This window comes from Rutidosis leptorrhynchoides, chromosome 3, assembly GCF_046630445.1.
Source record: "Rutidosis leptorrhynchoides isolate AG116_Rl617_1_P2 chromosome 3, CSIRO_AGI_Rlap_v1, whole genome shotgun sequence".
NCBI classification, from domain to species: Eukaryota; Viridiplantae; Streptophyta; class Magnoliopsida; order Asterales; family Asteraceae; genus Rutidosis; species Rutidosis leptorrhynchoides.
The window spans coordinates 633,958,908-633,979,832 of record NC_092335.1 but is presented as its reverse complement, the minus strand read 5'-3'; the positions used below and the strand labels follow the sequence as shown (position 1 = coordinate 633,979,832).

Sequence of the window (20,925 nt, the reverse complement as noted above, 5' to 3'; positions counted from 1 at the left end):
ATAAATGTTATTATTTAGGCGGGAAAACGATCGACAAAAATAACATTCAAGATAATATTGTTCGCGAAGAATATGAACGTTTTTTTTTCATGTTTTGTGAAGTAAAATTTTGCCCAGTTTAGGGTTTAGGGTTTAGGGTTTGGTGAATAAACCCAAAAAACCAAACCCTAAACCCTAAACCCTAAACTCTAAACCGTTCGTGTTAAAAACTCAATCTAAATCCTAAATCTAAACCCTAAATCTAAACCCTAAACCCTAAATTTCTAAACCCTAATATCTAAACCCTATAAACCCTAATATCTAAACCCTAATATCTAAACCCCAATAGCTAAAACCTCAAAATACGCTCGAAAAACACGATAATTGTTATATATTACTTCTTCGAGCGTTTTCCCGCCAAAATAAAAATATTTATCACAAAGTGTCTCTACTAAATGTTCATATTTTCATCGCATCTATAATGTTCGTGAACAAAGTTTTTTCAAAAAAGAAAAAAAAAATTTCTTCCCCCCGCTTCCCCCCGAATGGTTACTTCCCTCTTGATTCTACCACTATATATATATATATATATATATATATATATATATATATATATATATATATATATATATATATATATATATATATATATATATATATATATATATATATATATATATAAATGAATGTAAGTATATATATAGTAATTTGATTATATAAAATATAATTTAAACATTTAAATGAAATATGTAAAATAATAATTAGAATAATTAAATTACTGATATTATATATAGATATACATATATATATGATGATATAAAATATATATATAATATATGAATTCTAACTACTCAGTAAAAGTCATCACATAATATAATAAAACATAAATAATAAATGATATTGTATTAAATTACAAGTTTGAACATAAGTAATATATTAATTTTGTTATCATTAAATTCATCATTATTATTATTGTTATTATTCATATCAATAGCTGTATTAGTAAAATTATTACTTCTAAAATAAAATACATATATAAAATTTGAGTTGTGTTATTATATTATTAATGTTATCACTATCACTAATAATATTAATATTATTATAACTAGTATTATTATTAGTTATTATCAAAATTAGTAATATTATCATATATGTATTATTATTGAAATTTATTTTGATATTATTACTATCATTATTATTAATATAGTATTTAGTATTATTAATTGTATTTTGATAGCATTATTAATAAATTATGAGTTATATTATTAGTATTAATATATTATAACATTATCAATAATTAAAATTTATGAATCAAAAATATAAACAGATATACATATAACTACATATATATACGTATAATACAGATATACATATATAAATGTATACATATGCAGATTATATATACATATATAAAATATATAAAATACCTAATTATATATATAATTACCTATACAGAAATAAATATATCTATATACAGATTTTTACATAACTGAATAAAATTACATACCTATTCCCTTCTCAATCGTTTTCCAACTATTTGTTAATTTGTTTTCTGTCAAAAATTTCGTACCAATCAGTGTTTTATCACGAGAATAAATCCAAGATTAGATAACAGTCAATCTCACCTTCTTTGTCTGTTTCTATTTTTTTTTAATATACTGAACGAATCAATCAAATTAAAACCAGCAAATTTCTTCGTATTACTAACAAACGCATTCTATATATTATCACTCTTATCAATTACAATCACTATCAATTTTTTTATTTCACATTAAACAGAAAAAGCAAGAAAAGGCTCGACTGCCCTGTTCTTGGGTCATTTATGCAATACTTCGAATTTGAATGAAATTTTAAAAAGTATAAATGCAGTCAGGTTGTAAATCTTTCACTGAAACTATCTGGAAAATCTTAAGCTTCAGTTTTATCTATCGTGTACTAATTTCAGAGTCAAACTTCTTATTTAAAAAGTCAAACATAGTGTTCAATGTAAAATTTGAGATCATGTTTGAATTTCCAGTTAAATTGAGAATGGAGAAAGTTTCCATTGGTGATTTAACAACTTTTTCATGATGACATCATGGTCTAAAACGATCTCTAACTTTGAATTTGATTTATGAGTTCAAACGGATTCTTATTTTTCTGTTACAGCGTTTCTATTTAATCATTTTGTTTTAATTAATGTAATTGACATCAAATCGTTCTGTGTCTTTTATAATATCCTAAAATATAAACTTGTAAAACGTTATTAGTTAGGTTTGATCTTTGGCCAGTTTAATTGTTGGAGTTGGAGAAGAAATTAAATAGAAAATAATACGGTTTATAAATAATTGGGAGGATTAAAAATCAGGAAATGGGCAACAGCCCAACTAGTCTGAGTGTTTGCGGGGTTTTGAGAGGTCACGGGTTCGAGTCTCATACGGAGCAAATCTTTTTAGGAAAAGCTTTTGAAAGGGTATACATTTTTATTTTTACTTATATTATTATTATTCTTAGTAAATATTATGATTATAATTATTATTGTTGTTAATATGATTATTAAAGTTATTATTATTATTGTTATTATTAATCATTATTATTATTACTAAGTATTATATTTATTATTAGTATTGTAATTATTATTATTATCATCATTAATTATAAATACTATAACCATTATTAAGATTAATATCATTATTATTATTAATCTTATAAGTATTATTGAAATATTTATTATCGTAAGGTTATCATTTAAATATTATTATTATAATTATCCTTAATAGTATTAATAAAAGTAATATTAATAAAATTTTAGAATTATCATTATAAATGAAATAAATGTCATTATTATTACTATGATTATGATTATTAATATTGTTATTAATATGAAAACGATACAAATTTTGATTTTATTCATTAATAATAACGTTAGCATCATTATTGTAATTATCAGTATTATTATTGTTAATATTATTAACATATGTATCATTATTAGCAATACCATTATTATTACTAGTATTATCATTATTAATAAAGTTATTATTATTAGTAGTAAATCATTATTTCCAAAATTATCATTTTTAACAAATAAATATTTTGTACATAAAATATACTTATTATATATACACTAAAAATAATAATATTTCATATAACCATATATCAAACATATTAACATTTTTATATAAATACTTTCATATACTAAACTAATGAATTTTAATTTAATACTAATCTTAGATATATATAGACAAGTAATATAACTAAATGTATAAATATTAATTATTTTAAAAACATACAAAATAAACAAGTATAATGTAAGATATAATATATATATATATATATATATATATATATATATATATATATATATATATATATATATATATATATATATATATATATATATATATATATATATATATATATATATATATATATATATATATATATATATATATATATATATATATATATATATATATATATATATATATATATATATATATATATATATAAAGTATATATATTTTAAATGAAATGTAGTATAAATTATATATAACCACAAACAAATAAAATTTATATAATTAATAAATGAAATTATGAGATTTCTATTATATGTTTTAATATATACAATTGATATAGGTTCGTGAATCCGAGGCCAACCCTACACTTGTTCAATATAGCCATATGTATTTTTACTACAAAATACATTAGGTGAGTTTCATTACTCTCTTTTTAAATGCTTTTGCAGTATATATTTTTGGGACTGAGAATACATGCGCTACTTTTATAAATGTTTTACGAAATAGACACAAGTAATCAAAACTACATTATATGGTTGAATTATCGAAATCGAATATGCCCCTTTTTATTAAGTCTGATAATCTAAGAATTAGGGAACAGACACCCTAATTGACGTGAATCCTAAAGATAGATCTATTGGGCCCAACAAGCCTCATCCAAAGTACCGGATGCTTTAGTACTTCGAAATTTATATCATGTCCGAAGGAGGATCCCGGAATGATGGGGATATTCTTATATGCATATTGTGAATGTCGGTTACCAGGTGTTCACCATATGAATGATATTTATCTCTATGCATGGGACGTATGTTTATGAGAATTGGAAATATGAAATCTTGTGGTCTATTAAAATTATGAAATGATTCTTTATGATAAACTAATGAACTCATCAACCTTTTTGGTTGACACTTTAAAGTATGTTTATTCTCAGGTATGAAAGAAGTCTTCCGCTGTGCAATTGCTCATTTTAAAGATATTACTTGGAGTCATTCATGACATATTTCAAAAGACGTTGCATTTGAGTCGTTGAGTTCATCAAGATTATTATTAAGTCAATTATAGTTAGATATATTATAAAATGGTATGCACGCCGTCAACTTTCGAAGTAATGAAAGATTGTCTTTTCAAAAACGAATGCAATGTTTGTAAAATGTATCATATAGAGGTCAAGTACCTCGCGATGTAATCAACTGTTGTGAATCGTTTATAATCGATATGGACTTCGTCTGGATGGATTAGGACAGGCCTCTACATTCAGTGCAAAGACCACATCACCAAGTTCTAAATTGTGAGTCGTGTAATTCTGTTCATGTACTTTCAACTGTCGTGACCCATAGGCTATCACTTTCTTCCGTTGCATTAACACGCAACCAAAACCCTGTCGTGAAGCATCATAGTAAATCATGAAGTCCTCATTTCCTTCGGGCAAAGACAAAATTGGGGCATCACAGTAACCCGTTTAACTATTCTTGACTCATTGTACTCCGTGAATAATTCTTCAACAACTTCAATTTTGAAAAACTCCGTTCTGCAGATGTTGCAGTGACCGGGACGGTTAGCAAAATCTTGTATGCAAGTAAAAATGTTGGAAAAATATTAATCTTCTTTGTAAACTCCATAATCTCAAGTGACGTCCATGGCTTTGCTCCCTCATATGCTCCTTTCGATAACATTTTCTACAAAGATTGTAACTCCCTAAACAAGTCATCACCATCAATATCTGAATCTTTTTCATGTCTCAAAGCACTTTCAAGATTCAAACAACTAGTTTTCAAAAGATCATCATCTAAATAATATAGCTTTGATGCATCTAACATAAAAACCAAAAATAGTTTATTGATCTTCATAAGCACATGAAAACAGTAAATCCTATATATTAATTGATCTTCAAGTTGTATAATGTATTATCTAGCAAGATTATAAAACAAGGAAACTTAACAAATATGAGAAAAAAGTATTGCCAGACTATCAAAACAAACTCTAATATCGTCTTAATCTATAAGTTAACAGTTAACTATAATAATTCCTTCCTATAAATCAATAGGCTATCTAGATTCTTGTTAATGTATCCTTCCCGTGTAGACTTTTTGATAACTAAGTTGAAGAAAAATGTCATTCAAGTCAACCATATCTCATACCTAAAACATATATCCCTCACAAGTTATATTAATATATTATGGATCTGTCCCTCATTTTAATATATATATATATATATATATATATATATATATATATATATATATATATATATATATATATATATATATATATATATATATATATATGACGATGTTTAAAAAATATTCTATTGTGAATGTGTGATTCAAAAAAGTTTAATCTTAGTGTCACGATATACTAATCTTTGATTAGCCCTTCAATCTTAGAGCTGACGTGACGCTAAGATCAGGGGCGAAACATCGTTAAAAGGCAGGAAGGGCAGATGTCCCTACTGAAATTTAAACATTGTTAAACATTATTATTATTATTATTATTATTATTATTATTATTATTATTATTATTATTATTATTATATATATATATATTACGTTCCTAATCAAGAGAAAAGTGATTTTTTGGAGAAAAGGGTAAGTAAAAGATTATATACATATAATCTTATTCTCTAAGCAAAAATTTATAAAAACAAGTCGAAAATATTTAAAATATATCAACATTTACAACAACAAAAAAAGAATATCATTTTACGATAAAAATGTTAAGGTTTTCGACAAAATCAATAACAATTATTACATATAATATTTTCAGGGTATAAAATTGTATCATTCACCGAATAGAATTTATTCTTCGAAAACATTCATCATGAATAATATTCTTCTTATTATAGATTTTGATAAAAAAAAAAATATTTTCTCACGTATATCGTTGTATAATATATATATAGGGTGAGGATTCAGAGAAAATTAATGGTAGGAGAGAACTTAAAGAACTTACAGACTAAACTAAATATGTGGTGTATATTGACTCAATCTGTTTGTAAATTGAGCTCAATCTGTGTGCAGATTGAGCTCAATTTGTATATGTGTGCAGATTGAGCTTAATATGTGGGTTCTATGAGCTCTCTTCCGCCCTTAGTTACTTTCTAGAATAAACGTATATACAATTGGTTGAAAAGTATCCATCAATAGTTTTGATACGTGGGTTCAATTCTCACTAACACTATCTTTCAGTATACTTTCGTTATCGACTTTTATTTGTAATGACTAATGAATAGTAACGTATATAATTGTTATATAAGAAAAATATTATATCATACATAGTGTGTATATATATATATATATATATATATATATATATATATATATATATATATATATATATATATATATATATATATATATATATATATATATATATATATATGTATGCATAAAAATATTCTTACAACTAAGATCAACGAGCAATTATATATGTAGTAAATAGTAATAAACGATATTATTAATTTTATAAATATAATCTCCAACTATTTTTTTAAATAAAATTATTCAAAGTAATTTACTTTATATGAAAACCAGTAAAGTAATATAGTTATATTGTATATCACAGTCAGAATATATATTTTTGTATTCATAAAACGTATATTTACATGCAAGATGATCTTTACACCTCAAAAAGTTTCTTCAAGTTTCGTCACTGGATGAGGTGTTGGTTGAAAAGTTTAGTCTTTGACACAATTTAGAATTACAATTGGTTTCGTCACTGGATGAGATGTTGGTTGAAAAGTTTAGTCTTTGACACAATTTAGAATTACAATTGGTTTGCTTTTCACAGAAGCATTCCGCATTTCAGTTGTAGAATCTATTTATGTATTTGTATGGTCGTTGCTGGACGAATAACGTTTATTATTACATTGTACACCTAGTTGATGTATACGAATGAAACTGGTCAGTTACATGAGCATATGTAACTGTTGGGTCATAATGTTTAGAGGCTCATTCGAATGAATGAGGCCCATTTGGGTTAATGTCTACTTTGCCTATAAATACCAGTTTATGTGTTCTTTAGGGTTAAGAGATAAGAGTCTAAACTCTAATTGGGAGAACCACGTTTTGGCGATCATGTGCATATGGGAGATCATGCTCGATCTCCCCTGGCCACCGATGATATTCTGCTTAATCATTCATGTAAGTGTAACGTTTATTCAATTATAGTGATTTACTTTGATTCATTGTGTTTATCTCTCCCGTCTTTGATCTTGCTCGTATAATGTTGTTAATGATCCTAAATCGGACCAACAAAATCGTTTTAGCTTAACAACATGCTATACATATAAATCATTGAATTATCTAGTACTCTAAAATTAATTCGTTATAGATGGAGGTTCTCAAGTGTTTAAATGCATACGTTAATTTCTTTAAGTTTTCGATGTTAGACTTTTGATTTACATTAATTAACTAATTATCTCCAACACACCCCTTAATCAGTTTCTCCATGCTATTTGATCATCACATTTGTAACATATAACACTACTTGCTCCTTGCTACATGTTTGATATTGTTTTTTTGCTGCTGATCACAAATTATGATCAACCCTATTACAAGCTACTCGCTACTTGTTTTTATCATGGTTAATAATCACTTGATGCACTTTTCTTCGTCAATACGTCGACATGTTGCAAATGTTGATGCTACACCATCCACATTCGGGCTACAATTGTAGCTCGATCTGATACCACTTGTAGATCGTTTTTAAGCTAACGGTATGTTCTACTTATAAAATAATGAGTTCCCTAACTACTATAAAACTAATTAGTGATAAAGGGAGATTCTAAGTGTTTATATGCCTACATTAATTTCTTTTAATTTTCATTGTGAAATTTGGCTTCCACCAATCGACTGATTACCTCCATCTGTGTCGGTTATTCATTTGATGGAAAGTCAGCCTTGATCACTCTAAAGTGTATGTATGGGCTTCATATAAGGATGTAACTGGGCTATTATTTTGTGACGAGCCCAAGAAGAAGAAGTGGGCTAGACTTGACTCTAACGGGTGTCGAATATCATTGTAATAACACTATTTAATTTATTTGGTTTTTTGGAGTAACGTCTAATTTAATATTTATCAAAGATTAACATAATCACGTATTGATGCATCCATGCCGTTCAAACCATTTATATATAAATAATATTGATAAAAAAAAATTAGCCTTCAGATTATTAACATATATAGACATATAGTACACGCCATCAACCAAAGACTTTAGAACGTGAATCCTTCCGTATGATCTAATCCATCGAAAAAACGAATGTTGTATATATTTATATATCTAGATTGCTATAAGGTAAATATAATTCATAATATGTTGGAATTTTTCATTTGTATTTTCTAGTATGTTAGCAGGGGTGTCTTCGGTGCATGTGCGAAGTGTGCAACCGCACGGGGCCTCAAATTCTTAAAGGGCCCAAAATTTTGAAAAACCTATGTAATAATTCATTTATTCGTATATCGTAACGGAATATCTTACTTGTAATCTATCATTTAACAAGAAAGACTTAATAGATTAGCGTTTATAGGTATTAAAAATAATATAGCGAGAGTATTGACTATAAAGAGTTGACCAATTACTCCGTTACAAAAAATGTTAGGATTACGGTTTTATATAAACAATAGTATAACTATAACGAGTTGACAACTATTTGAAAATGACACTTTGCAACGGTGGTTTTGAAATTTTTTAATTCTATTGATTACGTTATCGTACTATTATATATTTATACGTATTGAAAAAATTAACATTTATAAGGGCCAAATTTTTAAGTTTCGAACAGGGCCTCCGAAATTAGCGAGACGGCCCTGTATGTTAGTACTTTGCTAGTTGGTATATTAGTTGATTTAATTAGTTGTTAAATTATGGTATCACAAACAACACTTTAAAAAAAAACAAGTAAGGAAGAAGATTAAAGCACCAAAAGCAATACAATAATAAACATAAGCAGTTGGTGAAAACCCAAAAAAACTGAAACTCATAAAAAAACTAGCTAAAAACTGAGATCTAGCTAACTTAACACAAGACAGGAACTAAGAGGACAAAATACTAAATTTATAAATTATGTCCAATGACACTCTCTTTTTAGTGGATCTTGCATTATGTTATTATTTGAAGTGTAGCTCAAGAACTGTGGCATGATCTGTTCACCAAAATCATTAGTATTACTTCCCGATAACAACAATGATTTAGCATCACAATCGATCATTGACGGATGATGGTTTGTTATAGCCGGTAACTCGGGCTCGTGTTGCATTTGGATGCACAAGATCTCAGCTTGAGCAACTGCAAGTTGCATTTGTAGTTGAGAAACTTGATTTTGTAAGTAGGAAATTGCACCAACACAACCATAAACAGGATCTCTCATTCTTGCATTTGCTTCATACACCAAACTGCTAACTGCATCTCCTCTTTGGTGCACTGGAAGTTCCTATAAGACAAAAACATGATTTAATCAATATTTGAGTCAAATTTAGTTAACGTTGACTTTTGTATGCGATAAATATATATGTATCTAAGTTGTAACTACAGCTGTTTTGGATTAGTATATCAATTATTTAACGGAAAATATTAACAAATTACACCACGAATATATATATATATTTTAGTTTTGAGATGATGTACTAAAAGATTTCTTGAACCAAATGGCTTGTAGTTTAGAGGTATGAAAGAACCTTAATTCAACCAAAAGGTTGTAGGTGCCTAACTTGAGGCAATGAGATGTAAATTTTTGTTGCACGTTGTTGTTGGATTGTAAATTTGTTGTATTTCTAAAAAAAATTTATTGAAAGTGTGATGAGGGTAGCTTTCATACATCTATTAAGCTACCAACATCACTAATGAGCTCTTTAATAGTACCAAGTTCTTGAGTTTTTTTTTTTTTTTTTTTTTTTTTTTTTTTGCACTTTTATCTTGAATCAAACTCTTGAAATTGCGACGTCAAAATGATTTTCGATCATTGGAGCTTTTTTTATCCGTTATATATATGATGCTACTTGTTTTTACTATATATACAAAAAAAAGTAGGGTTTTTTTATTCACACGTACAATTAAGGATTCATGAACATTTTTTTAACGACGGTTAAAGAGTCACTGACGGGGTATGAAAACAAGAACATTGGTTACTATACTTATGTATGCATATAGAGAGAGATATTGACAGATATAGAGAGAGAGGAAGACCTGCAACATCTTGCTAACATTACTAGCACCAAAAACCTTATGAACAATGGCAAATTTATGAGGATCATCAGGAGGGAAATAAGGAGCAAAAACGCAGTCTTTAGCGCATCGACGCCGCAACAATTTGCAAGAGGCACAAGGTGAGCTTCCTGATCCCATTTTTTGGTAAATTAAACTGCAGGAGCAGATCAATCAATTTCAGGCTGAAAAGATGAAGAAAAAGTACCAGAAATGGTAAAAAGAATAAAAGGTGTAGTTTGGAAGAGAATGAGCTTTGCCACTACCCTACTTATAATGTCCTTTGTAGAATAAATCCAAAAATTAATAAATATTATTATAATACTACTCCATTTTTATTTAAGCTAATTACTTTAGTTAATTATAATATATGTGTATCATCTAGTCTAAGAGAATTAAGTATTTAATAATATAATTTCAAAACACGGGTATTGTGATATATTTATGGGACCTATATTTGTGATCAGTTTATCTTATTTTTTTTTTTTAACCGCAACAACAAAAATATATATATAAATAAACACGATCCCTAGCAAGGAGCTAAAGGAAAAATTACAAAGGAACAGAGAGCCAAGTGTTCCAATTTGAAACTCTATGACCTCTGTTTTTAAGCCAATGGAAAGAAAGTAATCTAATAACATCAAAAAAGCTACTTCTACTAGAAAAACTTTCGTTAAACACGATGCCGTTCCTGAATCGCCAAAGAGCCCATAAAATGGTGACCACGATCCCAATAACTTTGTCTTTCATCCCGTTAGTAAAAGAAGACGCACCAAACCATGAAAATAAATCGTCCCACGAATGCAAGCAAGGAAACCCACAATCCATCCAAAGTCGAGACTTATACCATATATCCAAGGCAAACGAACACCCAAAAAACAGATGCGAAAGATCCTCCACACCGTTGTTACAAACCGGACACACGATCGAATTAATCTCTATACCTTTCGCGGAGAGATTCCAACGCAAGGGGAGAGCATTCAGTCTAAACCTCCACAAAAAAACATTCACTTTTCGGGGGATAAATTTAAACCAAACCGTAGAAGTGTTCGAAGTAATAAGGTTCCTGCTATCTATAATATCCCGTGTTTTCTTCACCGAGAATAAACCGTCCGACGCTGGAGAAAACACCCATTTATCTTCCCGTTCGCAAATAAAAACTTGATTGAACTCATGACGAAGAGAATTTAATAGCGCAAGATTACGACTACCAATTTCTTCTCTAGACCACACCCATTGCCAATCTCCATTAACCCATTTATCTGCGACTGAGTCATTTTTATTTACGTCTAGATGAAATAAACGATTATACCGAGAAGCTAAACATGAATCACCGCACCAAAGATCATGCCAAAATTTCACACTCCTCCCATTTCCCACATCCATACGAATGAGATTGGGAGGCAACAAATTATCGTCGACAGTTTTAGAACATAAGCGAACAATCGATGTCCAAACGGAATTACCTTCTGTCTTATTGAAAACGTTACCATGAATCGACTTAATAACTGAAACCCACATATCGGCCGGATTAACAAAATAGCGCCATTTTCACTTATGAATCAAAGCAAGGTTAAAAGCTTTCAGACTTCCAACATTTAGCCCGCCACGCTCAAAAGAAGATAAAATAGAGGCCCATTTAACCCAAGCCATTTTCTTGACGGAATTACTACCACCCCAAAAAAAACCAGCACGAAATGACTCTAATTGTTTCAGGATGGTTTCTGGGCATTGAAAAAGAGAAAATAGGTAAATACCGAGACTACCCATGACGGATTTGAGAAGAGTCAGTCTACCACCCGAAGAAATTAAACTAGCCTTCCAACCAGAAAGTTTAGCTCGAAATTTGTCCACCAAAGTACCCCAATTCGAAACCAAGTTCTTAGTTCCAATAGGAATACCTAGATACATATTCGGGAATGAACCCGCCCTGCATCCAGTTATCGCCGCAAACATATTGAGATCTGCCTCTTCGACTCCGACACCAAATATTTGCGACTTTGAAACATTTATCCGTAAACCCGAGACCAAGTAGAAAATTTCTAGAATAGTAAGGATCCTTTTCAGATCTTGTCTACTCCAACGGGAAAGAATAATAACGTCATCCGCATACAAAAAATGAGAAAGATGAATTCTGTTTGCCCCAACCGAAACTCCCCGAATAAAATTAATTTCCATAGCCCGCTGAAACGTTAAATGAAGACCTTCCAAAACAATAAGAAAAAGAAAAGGACTAAGAGGATCACCTTGTCGTAGGCCTCTTTTGATACTGAATTCCCTGGTTGGCGACCCATTAACAAGCACGGAAGTTCTAGCCGAATTGAGACAACCCATAATCCACCTACACCAAGTATCACCAAAACCTAGAGAGGATAACATAAACATTAAAAAGTCCCAATTTACCGAGTCATAGGCCTTCTCGAATTCTACTTTGAAAAGCAAAAGTTTCTGTTTCGAAAAGCAAAAACCGAGTCATAGGCCTTATCTTATTTTGTTAAGCTATGTTACTTGGATTTAAGCTAATTACTTTAGTTAATTATATATGTGTATCATTTAGTCTAAGAGATTTAAGTGTTTAATAATATAATTTCAAAACACGGGTATTGTAAGACCATTTCCAACCGTGACTGTGACGTCACAGGCAGCTTTGACACTTTTTGCCTAAAAAGTGCAATCTAACTGTGATTTGGCAATGTCAGTGTCTGACATTTTATAACCGTGTGTATCAGTTTTTTGTATTAAATATTGGATAGGGCGATGTGTTAAAATCTGATTGAAAGTTGGGGATAAAATAAATAAATTAATAATATATAAAATAATTTACTAAAATATGATTGGCCAAAAAAAAAATTTGACCTTCTCTTTTTAGTCACTTCCGTGACTAACGCCCCTAAAATGTCAAAATTGACGCTCAATTAGAAGGGTCAGTTGGTGTCAGTTGGTGCCACCTCATCCGACTAAAAAAAGTGAAACCCCATTGAAAATGGTATAATATATTTATGGGCCCTATATTTGTGATCAGTTTATCTTATTTTGTTAAGCTATGTTACTTGGATACAATTTGAAAGTTACGGGCAGTTCAAACAAAAATCTTAAAAAGTGTGAAAACTGTCAGAACTTCTTAATTTTATAGTTTTTATGTATTTAAATAAAATAAATTACATATACATGTTGACAAATGCTCATATTATTAATAAACATATGTTCATTACCACAAATTACTTGTTAAACTGTTAATTATATAAAATGTTCACATGTATCATAAACAAATATGCACATGTGAACATGGAAACTATATAGTTGATTATATACGTAAAATATAAGTTTTTTCAAACTATTTTATGTTCATTTTTACTCCCCATCAACATTTATGGGTGATTCAATCTACTCACATGTGAAAAGCTTTGTAAATTAAAAGTTCTCGCAGTTCTCGTCCTTTTTGTGGTTCTCGTTTGAACTTTTGACTTGAAAGATATATATATATATATATTATATATTGGATGTTAAAAAATATTTAAATATATTTACTAAAAGAAATGAAAGTCAATATCGGAATTAAGTATGAAAGCTAAAGGCATCTCGTTTAAGTATCCAATTAACTAAACCAAACATAATATATACAGCAAAACCTATATAATTTAATACTCGATAAATTAATAACCTCGATAAAATTATTAATTTTTCTGGTCCTAACTTGTGACCAGTACAAAATTTAACCCCAATCGATAAATAATAAGATAATAATTTTTTTGAAATTCCAATTTAAATATATTGGTCCCAGCGAAACTATAAATTAATAATTACTAAAATATTCACAATTTTAGGATTTTTTTTTTTTTTAGTAGAAACTTAATCTATAGTGATCGATCTAGATGTAATTCTAAAATTTATCATTACACATTTTATAATGATCAATCTAGATACATCTATTGAACTTGACAAGTTTATTAATAATGTACACACATGAGAATTTTGAAGGTCCGTGTTTATATTTTATTCAAATAGGTAAAGTGAACGGATATGGTAATTTCGAATGTCGATGCATTATTTTGAGAGTTGCTCACAAATATAAGTCAATAATTTAAATTAATATTATTTTGAGAGTTGCTTAAATTAATTTATCAATATAATACTATTTCGTAAATTAATAAAATATTCAGGTCTCAACATTATTAATTTATAGAGGTTTTACTGTATACTTAAAATATAATGCTTCACAATAAGTTTCATATAAAAATTTAAGTTTGAAAACCTGGAAGTAACATTGGGAGGAAAAATGGGGTTTGCTTGGGTTTGAAAAAGTTTGATATTTGTCTCTTTTATACATGAAATTTGTTTACATTTAAGCAACCACTTCAAACCATGTGAAATATTATCTCTTGATATCTTAAGAAAACCTATAACATTGACTCGTTTTAATATATAAGAACCACCGCAAAAATAAATTAATGTAGATGATGCTTTCTTTGTCCATGTATTAGAAAATGGATTTATAGAATCTAATTGGATTATCTCACAAATATTTATGATTTTTTTCTTTAAATTCGAGTTTTTTTACCATTTGAGATCTTTTAATTAATTAGAGGTTTTTTTTTTTTTTTTTTTTTTTTTAGATAATACGAGGAGGCCAACACTTAAACGATAATATACACATATGCATACAATCTATCTATATAGTCTAATAAACCTCTAAAATGATGACATCATCATTAACTTAAATTATCTTTTACTTTTCATAATGATGTCATAATTATATATTAACTTAATTAAAAAAATAATACAAAATCTTTTATAAAAGGAAATATTAATCTCTCATAAATTGTAATTTAATTTTTCTAAAAAATTTTAAAAGACATTTATTATTATTAATTATTATTATTATTATTAAAAATTTAAATATAAATATAAATATTCAACTTTGAGCGAATAAACTAAATGACTTTAACATTTACATTCACTTAATACCTAAAACATATTAATAAACTGTTTCGTTTAAACAAACCCGTGTTTTCACGGGTCATTTCACTAGTATAATTATAAATTGTTGTTGTTTAACATGGGTAAATTGATGTTTAGTTGATAGTCAAAACGATGGCATTGACCACCGGCTTGGCGCGTGATAGGTTGGCCATGACGTCCTTGCATGCATTTTTTTTTTTACTTTTTTATGTTTCTCTCCGGCCTCCACGTTCACCTTTTTTTTATATAATTAAATCAACCATTGCAATAAAGCTTTTCTTGTTTCCCACTCAGTTCATACCCGTAATCTCTCACGCCATCGCCACCCATTTATCTCCTCCGATCATACATTTTTATTGGTTTGTAGAAGTCATATTAGAAAATAATTATCTACGTACTGTGGGATTATTATTATTATATTATTGATATTTATAATACATGCAATACATAACCATAACTTAGAGAGAAAGATAAATCTACATAAATATGTATATTTATACAATATTTAGAAATATATATGCTTTTGAAATATATCAAGTAACTTGCTCTTCAAGTACCGAATCGTAGCTTGGTACGAAAAGATTCGAACAATGGTCAAAGAAGACTCTTTGTGAAAATCATGTCAGCAACTTGATGTGTCGTTGGAACAAATTTGGTGTACAATTTGCCAGAAGAGACAAGCTCGTGAATAAAGTGGTAGTCAATGTCAATATGCTTCGCGTGTTTTCGAGAAACCTAATTTCGACTTAAAAAAACACTCTTATTGTCACAAAGTATCGTGGGTCGATCCGGAGGGAGCACATGAAGCTCATGTAGAAGACGAGTAATCCATATGATCTCAGCAGCAGTATTTACAACTAAAACGAGCAACAGTACACTTGATTGTTTTTTTTTTTTTGCACTCCGATAGACGTGGTTACCATCAAGAAAAATAGAATAACCATAAGTAGAGTGTCGCGTCTCAATAACGAGCCCAATCCGCATCTTAATAACCAAGCAAAGTTGGGTTCGTGGCATGTGAAACCGAAGAACATAGTTGATATTTCCTTTCGGATATCGTAAGATACAATTGACAACCTGAAAATGATCACTTGTCGGAGTGTTGGGGGAGAATGTTAGTTTATGCTTAATGATAATATTAATGTTAACCAACGATAATAAGTGTTTTGATGACGACACGTGCACATAACCAAAAGTAATGGTAGACATCTTGACATAAATATACAGGTTTACTAATCCACATTTACTCTAGCAAAAGACCAAACCAAATGTGTTAAGAGTAAAAACATTAGGGAAAACAAATAGAAAACAAAACTCAGATGCCACACGGCTTGAGTCCACGGTCGATTGCAGGTCAGACCGTGGGAGTCCTGGACTTTGGTTTATGAGAAACCGGGTACACGATCAACTCCACGGCTAACCGTGGGTCGACTACAGTTTGTTCTGTCCAAATCTCTTGATCAAATAAAGTTTGACCCCTTCAGGGCATCAATATATCACGAAACCTGTTTCAACATGCTTAGAATAGTTGCCCTCTTCATATTCAAAAGAGTTTTGGTCACTAGAAAGATAATCTTTGTTAATCACACCTAATGACACCTTAATGACATTTTAGCCTTGATTAAGGATAACACATAAGTGTTGCAAAATAACTTGTGCTCCTAAAATGTATCTAGACATACTTAGGATGGTCATCAAGTCCCAACCAAGAGTTGATCCTTCCTTGTACATGTGTTGAACATTAATGTATACTTATACATTAATCTTGCAAAGTGTCACATTGCAAGTAAACTTGCATAGCCTTAGTATATTGTTATCACTATGTGTTTAATCATAGATTAATTACTAAGTGATCTCTTTCTAGTCATTACATAAGTATTACTTGACTACTTGCTATTACTACATGAGTATTACTTGACTATGTGCTATTTGCCAACTTGCTTTTACTCACTTAATATGTATGAATGAACTTTGTCTTGCTATAAGTTAGGAAATTGCAAATGTATGCTTAGCCTATCTAAATGCATTAAGTGTAACTTGGTTGACAACAATTGAAGTGTCATAATTAAATGGACTTAAGTGCTTAAAGAATTATTTACACACATATTGAAATATTAAAAGGAGCATGTTTAAGTTTAGCAACATGTCTAAGAATGTCTTAATCTTGATTAACATAATGTCTTACAACATGATTAATTGAACTTATTTGTTTCACTAAGTAAGACATCATGAATATATCTAATTATTCCATGTGTAAGCTTAAAGACAAATAATAGCATGCTTAGTGATTAATTGGGTTAGTGTCATCAATGACATGTTGACCAACCAATAGAACTTAAGCAAGTGTGTTAAAAACAAACAAAAGATTATGAAAAATCTGAGATTACTTCAATTGGTTATCAAGACTTGTATCTAAGAATTTTAAACTTCCCTCTTTGGTCATGACAAGTCACTATCAAAAGAACACATCCAAGGAGAATCATGCACTTAATACATATAGTATTTGTATAGGATGTTGGGTATCTTTTGCAGGTATTAAATGAAGTAAAGAGGCCAAAAGAATCAGGTTTGAATGGATTCGAATGGTAATACAACGGCTAGGTGAAAAAGACCTGGCGAAGTGCGATTGACCCACGGTCGACCGTGGTCTGAGCCGCAACAACAGCTAGTTTTTTTGTCTCTCTCTATAAATAGAACGACTTGGAAAGCTTTGAAGATTAGACCCTCTTGCATGCTTCAACTCTAACTCATCAGAGAATCATAAGATCTTAACTCTTATATATTTGTGATTAGGAAGAGAAGTTCTATGATCTCATAGATTTTAGAAGTGTTGTAAACTTACTATCAAATTACTATAAGTGTTGTAAACTTAATATCAAATTACTATCTTTGTGAGTTTACATAGTGTTGTATTATCCTTTGAATTGTCTTAGAATTTTCATCACTAAAAGGGTGAGTCTTGTACTTTGTAACTAGAAGCATAAGCTAGCTTAGTTATCATCTTTCTTAAAGGGGACTAGGAAGTTGATTAATTCTATTAGGAATTAATACTTTTCCAAGGTGAATACAAGTTGATCCAAGCTAGAGGTAATCTTTAGAAGGGATAGAAAGATTAGGTTTATTGTCTACTAAGAGTACAAGATTTGTAAAACGAATCTTCACCGGGTTTGGAGTTAGTGAAGCAAACTCCCGATTAGTATATCGGGGAGTGGATTAAGGTGGATTAGTTAACATCCACCTGAACCACTATAGATCATTGTTTTATGTTCTTTACTTTAATTTTCGCATTATTTCAAACATAAACACTACACACATTGAGTTTGAGTCGATTAAGTTGATCAAGGTTGATTAAATCTTGATAATCATCAAAAAAGTTTTAGAAAACGTATTATGTAACTATTCACCCCCTAGTTACTTACACTTGGTATCAGAGCGGTTGTTTGAACCTTTGCTCTAGAAACATTTTTGATTGTGTCAAAAATTATTTTGTGCAAAAACCCGAGTTACATGTTCTTGGGATCAACTCAAACAATGGTATACCTAAAAGGATTGGCTAGAGAAGCACCAATCTTTGATAAAGAAGATGTCTATGTGTATAACTTAAGATTCGAAATCTATGTCAAATCAAATGATTATGACATATGGAGGATCATCAAGGAAGGAAGTCTTGTTCCTCAAGAATCTCAAATGTGGTGTTCTCAACATTTCAAAATGGTGAAGTAATGACCAAAGTACTAAGGCAATTTAATGCTATATCACTATTTCATAGAGTTCTTCCAAGTGAAGAAAGAATGAAAATACTTTCTTGTGAAAGTGCAAAGGAATGTTGGGACACCTATGCTCTCAAGAAGAAGAGACTTCTAGTAGCTTGAAGAAGAATGTGTTCAAGAAAGACTTAACAAGACCTGAATGTCTTGAAGGAATTTGGATAGATACTCAAGATGGAGATGAAGATGGAGACTTTTGTTTTATGGATTCAAGATACTCTTCAAGTCAAGATGATCATAGTGAAGATGAAGCTGAATCTTACTTCCAAGAAGAACAAGGTGAGAACTCAAGCGTTCAAAGAAATGAGGTATATGTATTCTATCCAGCTAATTATGATGAATTGCTAGATTAGTATAAAACGGTAAAATTTAATTTGGGCCTCGTTATGACCTCGTTATGGCTGTTTAACGAGGCGTATTGTGTTTCAGATGACGAGTAAAATGATCGTGTGATGAGTGGCTCGGTCTCCATCAATGGAAGTAAAATTATGAATATATACTCTATGTATTCTTATTCTTTCCTATTTAGTAACCTAGCACATACGAACCCTTAAACCATCAAAACCCTAACTTTGATTGTTGTTTCTTGGGTTCAATTAAACTGTGAAATCTTATGTCCTTGATTTCAGTATCAAAACAAGGTAATTTGTTAACGATTTCATAGCTTAATATGTGTTTAATCTTTAGTTTTGTAAAAGGTTGTTACAAAACGGGTTTTGACCCAAATCTTTCAATTGAAGTGTTTGTTTTGGTTATTTGATGATTATATAGTATATAAAGATGTTTTGTGAAGTGTTTTCATGGTTAGATTGAGAAAAATGGTTCAAAATGTCAAAATTGATGTTTACAACCCGTAACAGCAGCTGTTTCTGTTGTTCCTCAGCTCAGACGTGTATGTCCCTTACACATGCGTCTATGTACCTTACACCCCGCACGTATGTACCTTACACCCCGCACGTATGTACCTTGAACCAACGTGTATGTACCCTATCAGAAGCGTGAGTATTCAGAACGTGTATGTATCTTACACCCACACGTACGTCCCTTACATCCGCGCGTATGAACCTTACACTCGTGTGTATGTCTCTTCACCAGACACTTATGTACCTAGCCATACAAGTGTGTAACCAAACATCAAGCGCGAGTCTAGTCACAAACGTGCGTATGTAAACCTTGCATGTGATTGTGTTCGACTGGATCTCATGTACGTGTGTCTAGTCACACACGTGCATAACTGATTCATGCGCGCACATGAGTGACTCACGCGCGTATGTGTTGCGGAAGTGAATGGGTCAGTTGCAATTTTGACCCAAGTGTCGTGTTGGAATATTAAGTTGTTTGGCTGTTATAACGTTATTAAGTATGATTTTGAAAGGTATACTAACTTGGAATATGATATTCTCAGCTAATAAAGGAAAAAGCAAAGGCTCGATAATATTAGAACTCTGAGTACTTGTTGTTGTCAGGTGCGTGGGACTATCCTTATGGATAATATAGAGTAACAGGTGGTGTTACTGATTCCATGATTGCATGATTACAATACTATTATATGCTCTTAAATGTGGATAAGTGATTTTATGTGCAGAAGTGGTCACCTTCGACAAGGCAAGTGAAAAGGGTCAACCTTTGACAAGGTAGGTTAGGTCTAATCACTACTATCTAAGCAGTATAGTTTAAATGACGCATGAGTTGCGTCAGGAAGACTACAGTAGAGAGTCGGTAGCAAACACTATCGGTAAACTCT

The 20,925-nt window shown here is 30.0% G+C and overlaps 2 protein-coding genes across 2 annotated transcripts; both read right to left on the bottom strand.

Moving 5' to 3' along the window:
* Positions 1-9,287: 9,287 nt before the first annotated feature.
* LOC139899063 (LOB domain-containing protein 12-like) lies at positions 9,288-10,596 on the bottom strand. Its single transcript, XM_071881877.1, has 2 exons — positions 10,438-10,596; positions 9,288-9,685 (listed from the first exon to the last, which is right to left on the bottom strand). Exons 1-2 carry the CDS (start codon positions 10,594-10,596, stop codon positions 9,317-9,319), a joined length of 528 nt encoding a protein of 175 aa, XP_071737978.1. The 3' UTR covers positions 9,288-9,316.
* A 411-nt stretch (positions 10,597-11,007) lies between these two features.
* Positions 11,008-11,976, bottom strand: LOC139902367 (uncharacterized). The gene has a single exon (XM_071885001.1). It carries the CDS (start codon positions 11,974-11,976, stop codon positions 11,008-11,010), a length of 969 nt encoding a protein of 322 aa, XP_071741102.1.
* Between the last annotated feature and the right edge of the window lie 8,949 nt (positions 11,977-20,925).

What these genes read in the sequence shown, in the direction of transcription:
- LOC139899063 (XM_071881877.1), bottom strand. Translation starts at nt 10,596, where the DNA reads ATGGGATCAGGAAGCTCACCTTGTGCCTCTTGCAAATTGTTGCGGCGT. An exon ending in ATGTTAGCAAGATGTTGCAG is followed by an intron (nt 9,686 to 10,437) that starts GTCTTCCTCTCT and finishes TTTGTCTTATAG; the next exon opens with GAACTTCCAGTGCACCAAAG.
- LOC139902367 (XM_071885001.1), bottom strand. Translation starts at nt 11,976, where the DNA reads ATGTGGGTTTCAGTTATTAAGTCGATTCATGGTAACGTTTTCAATAAG.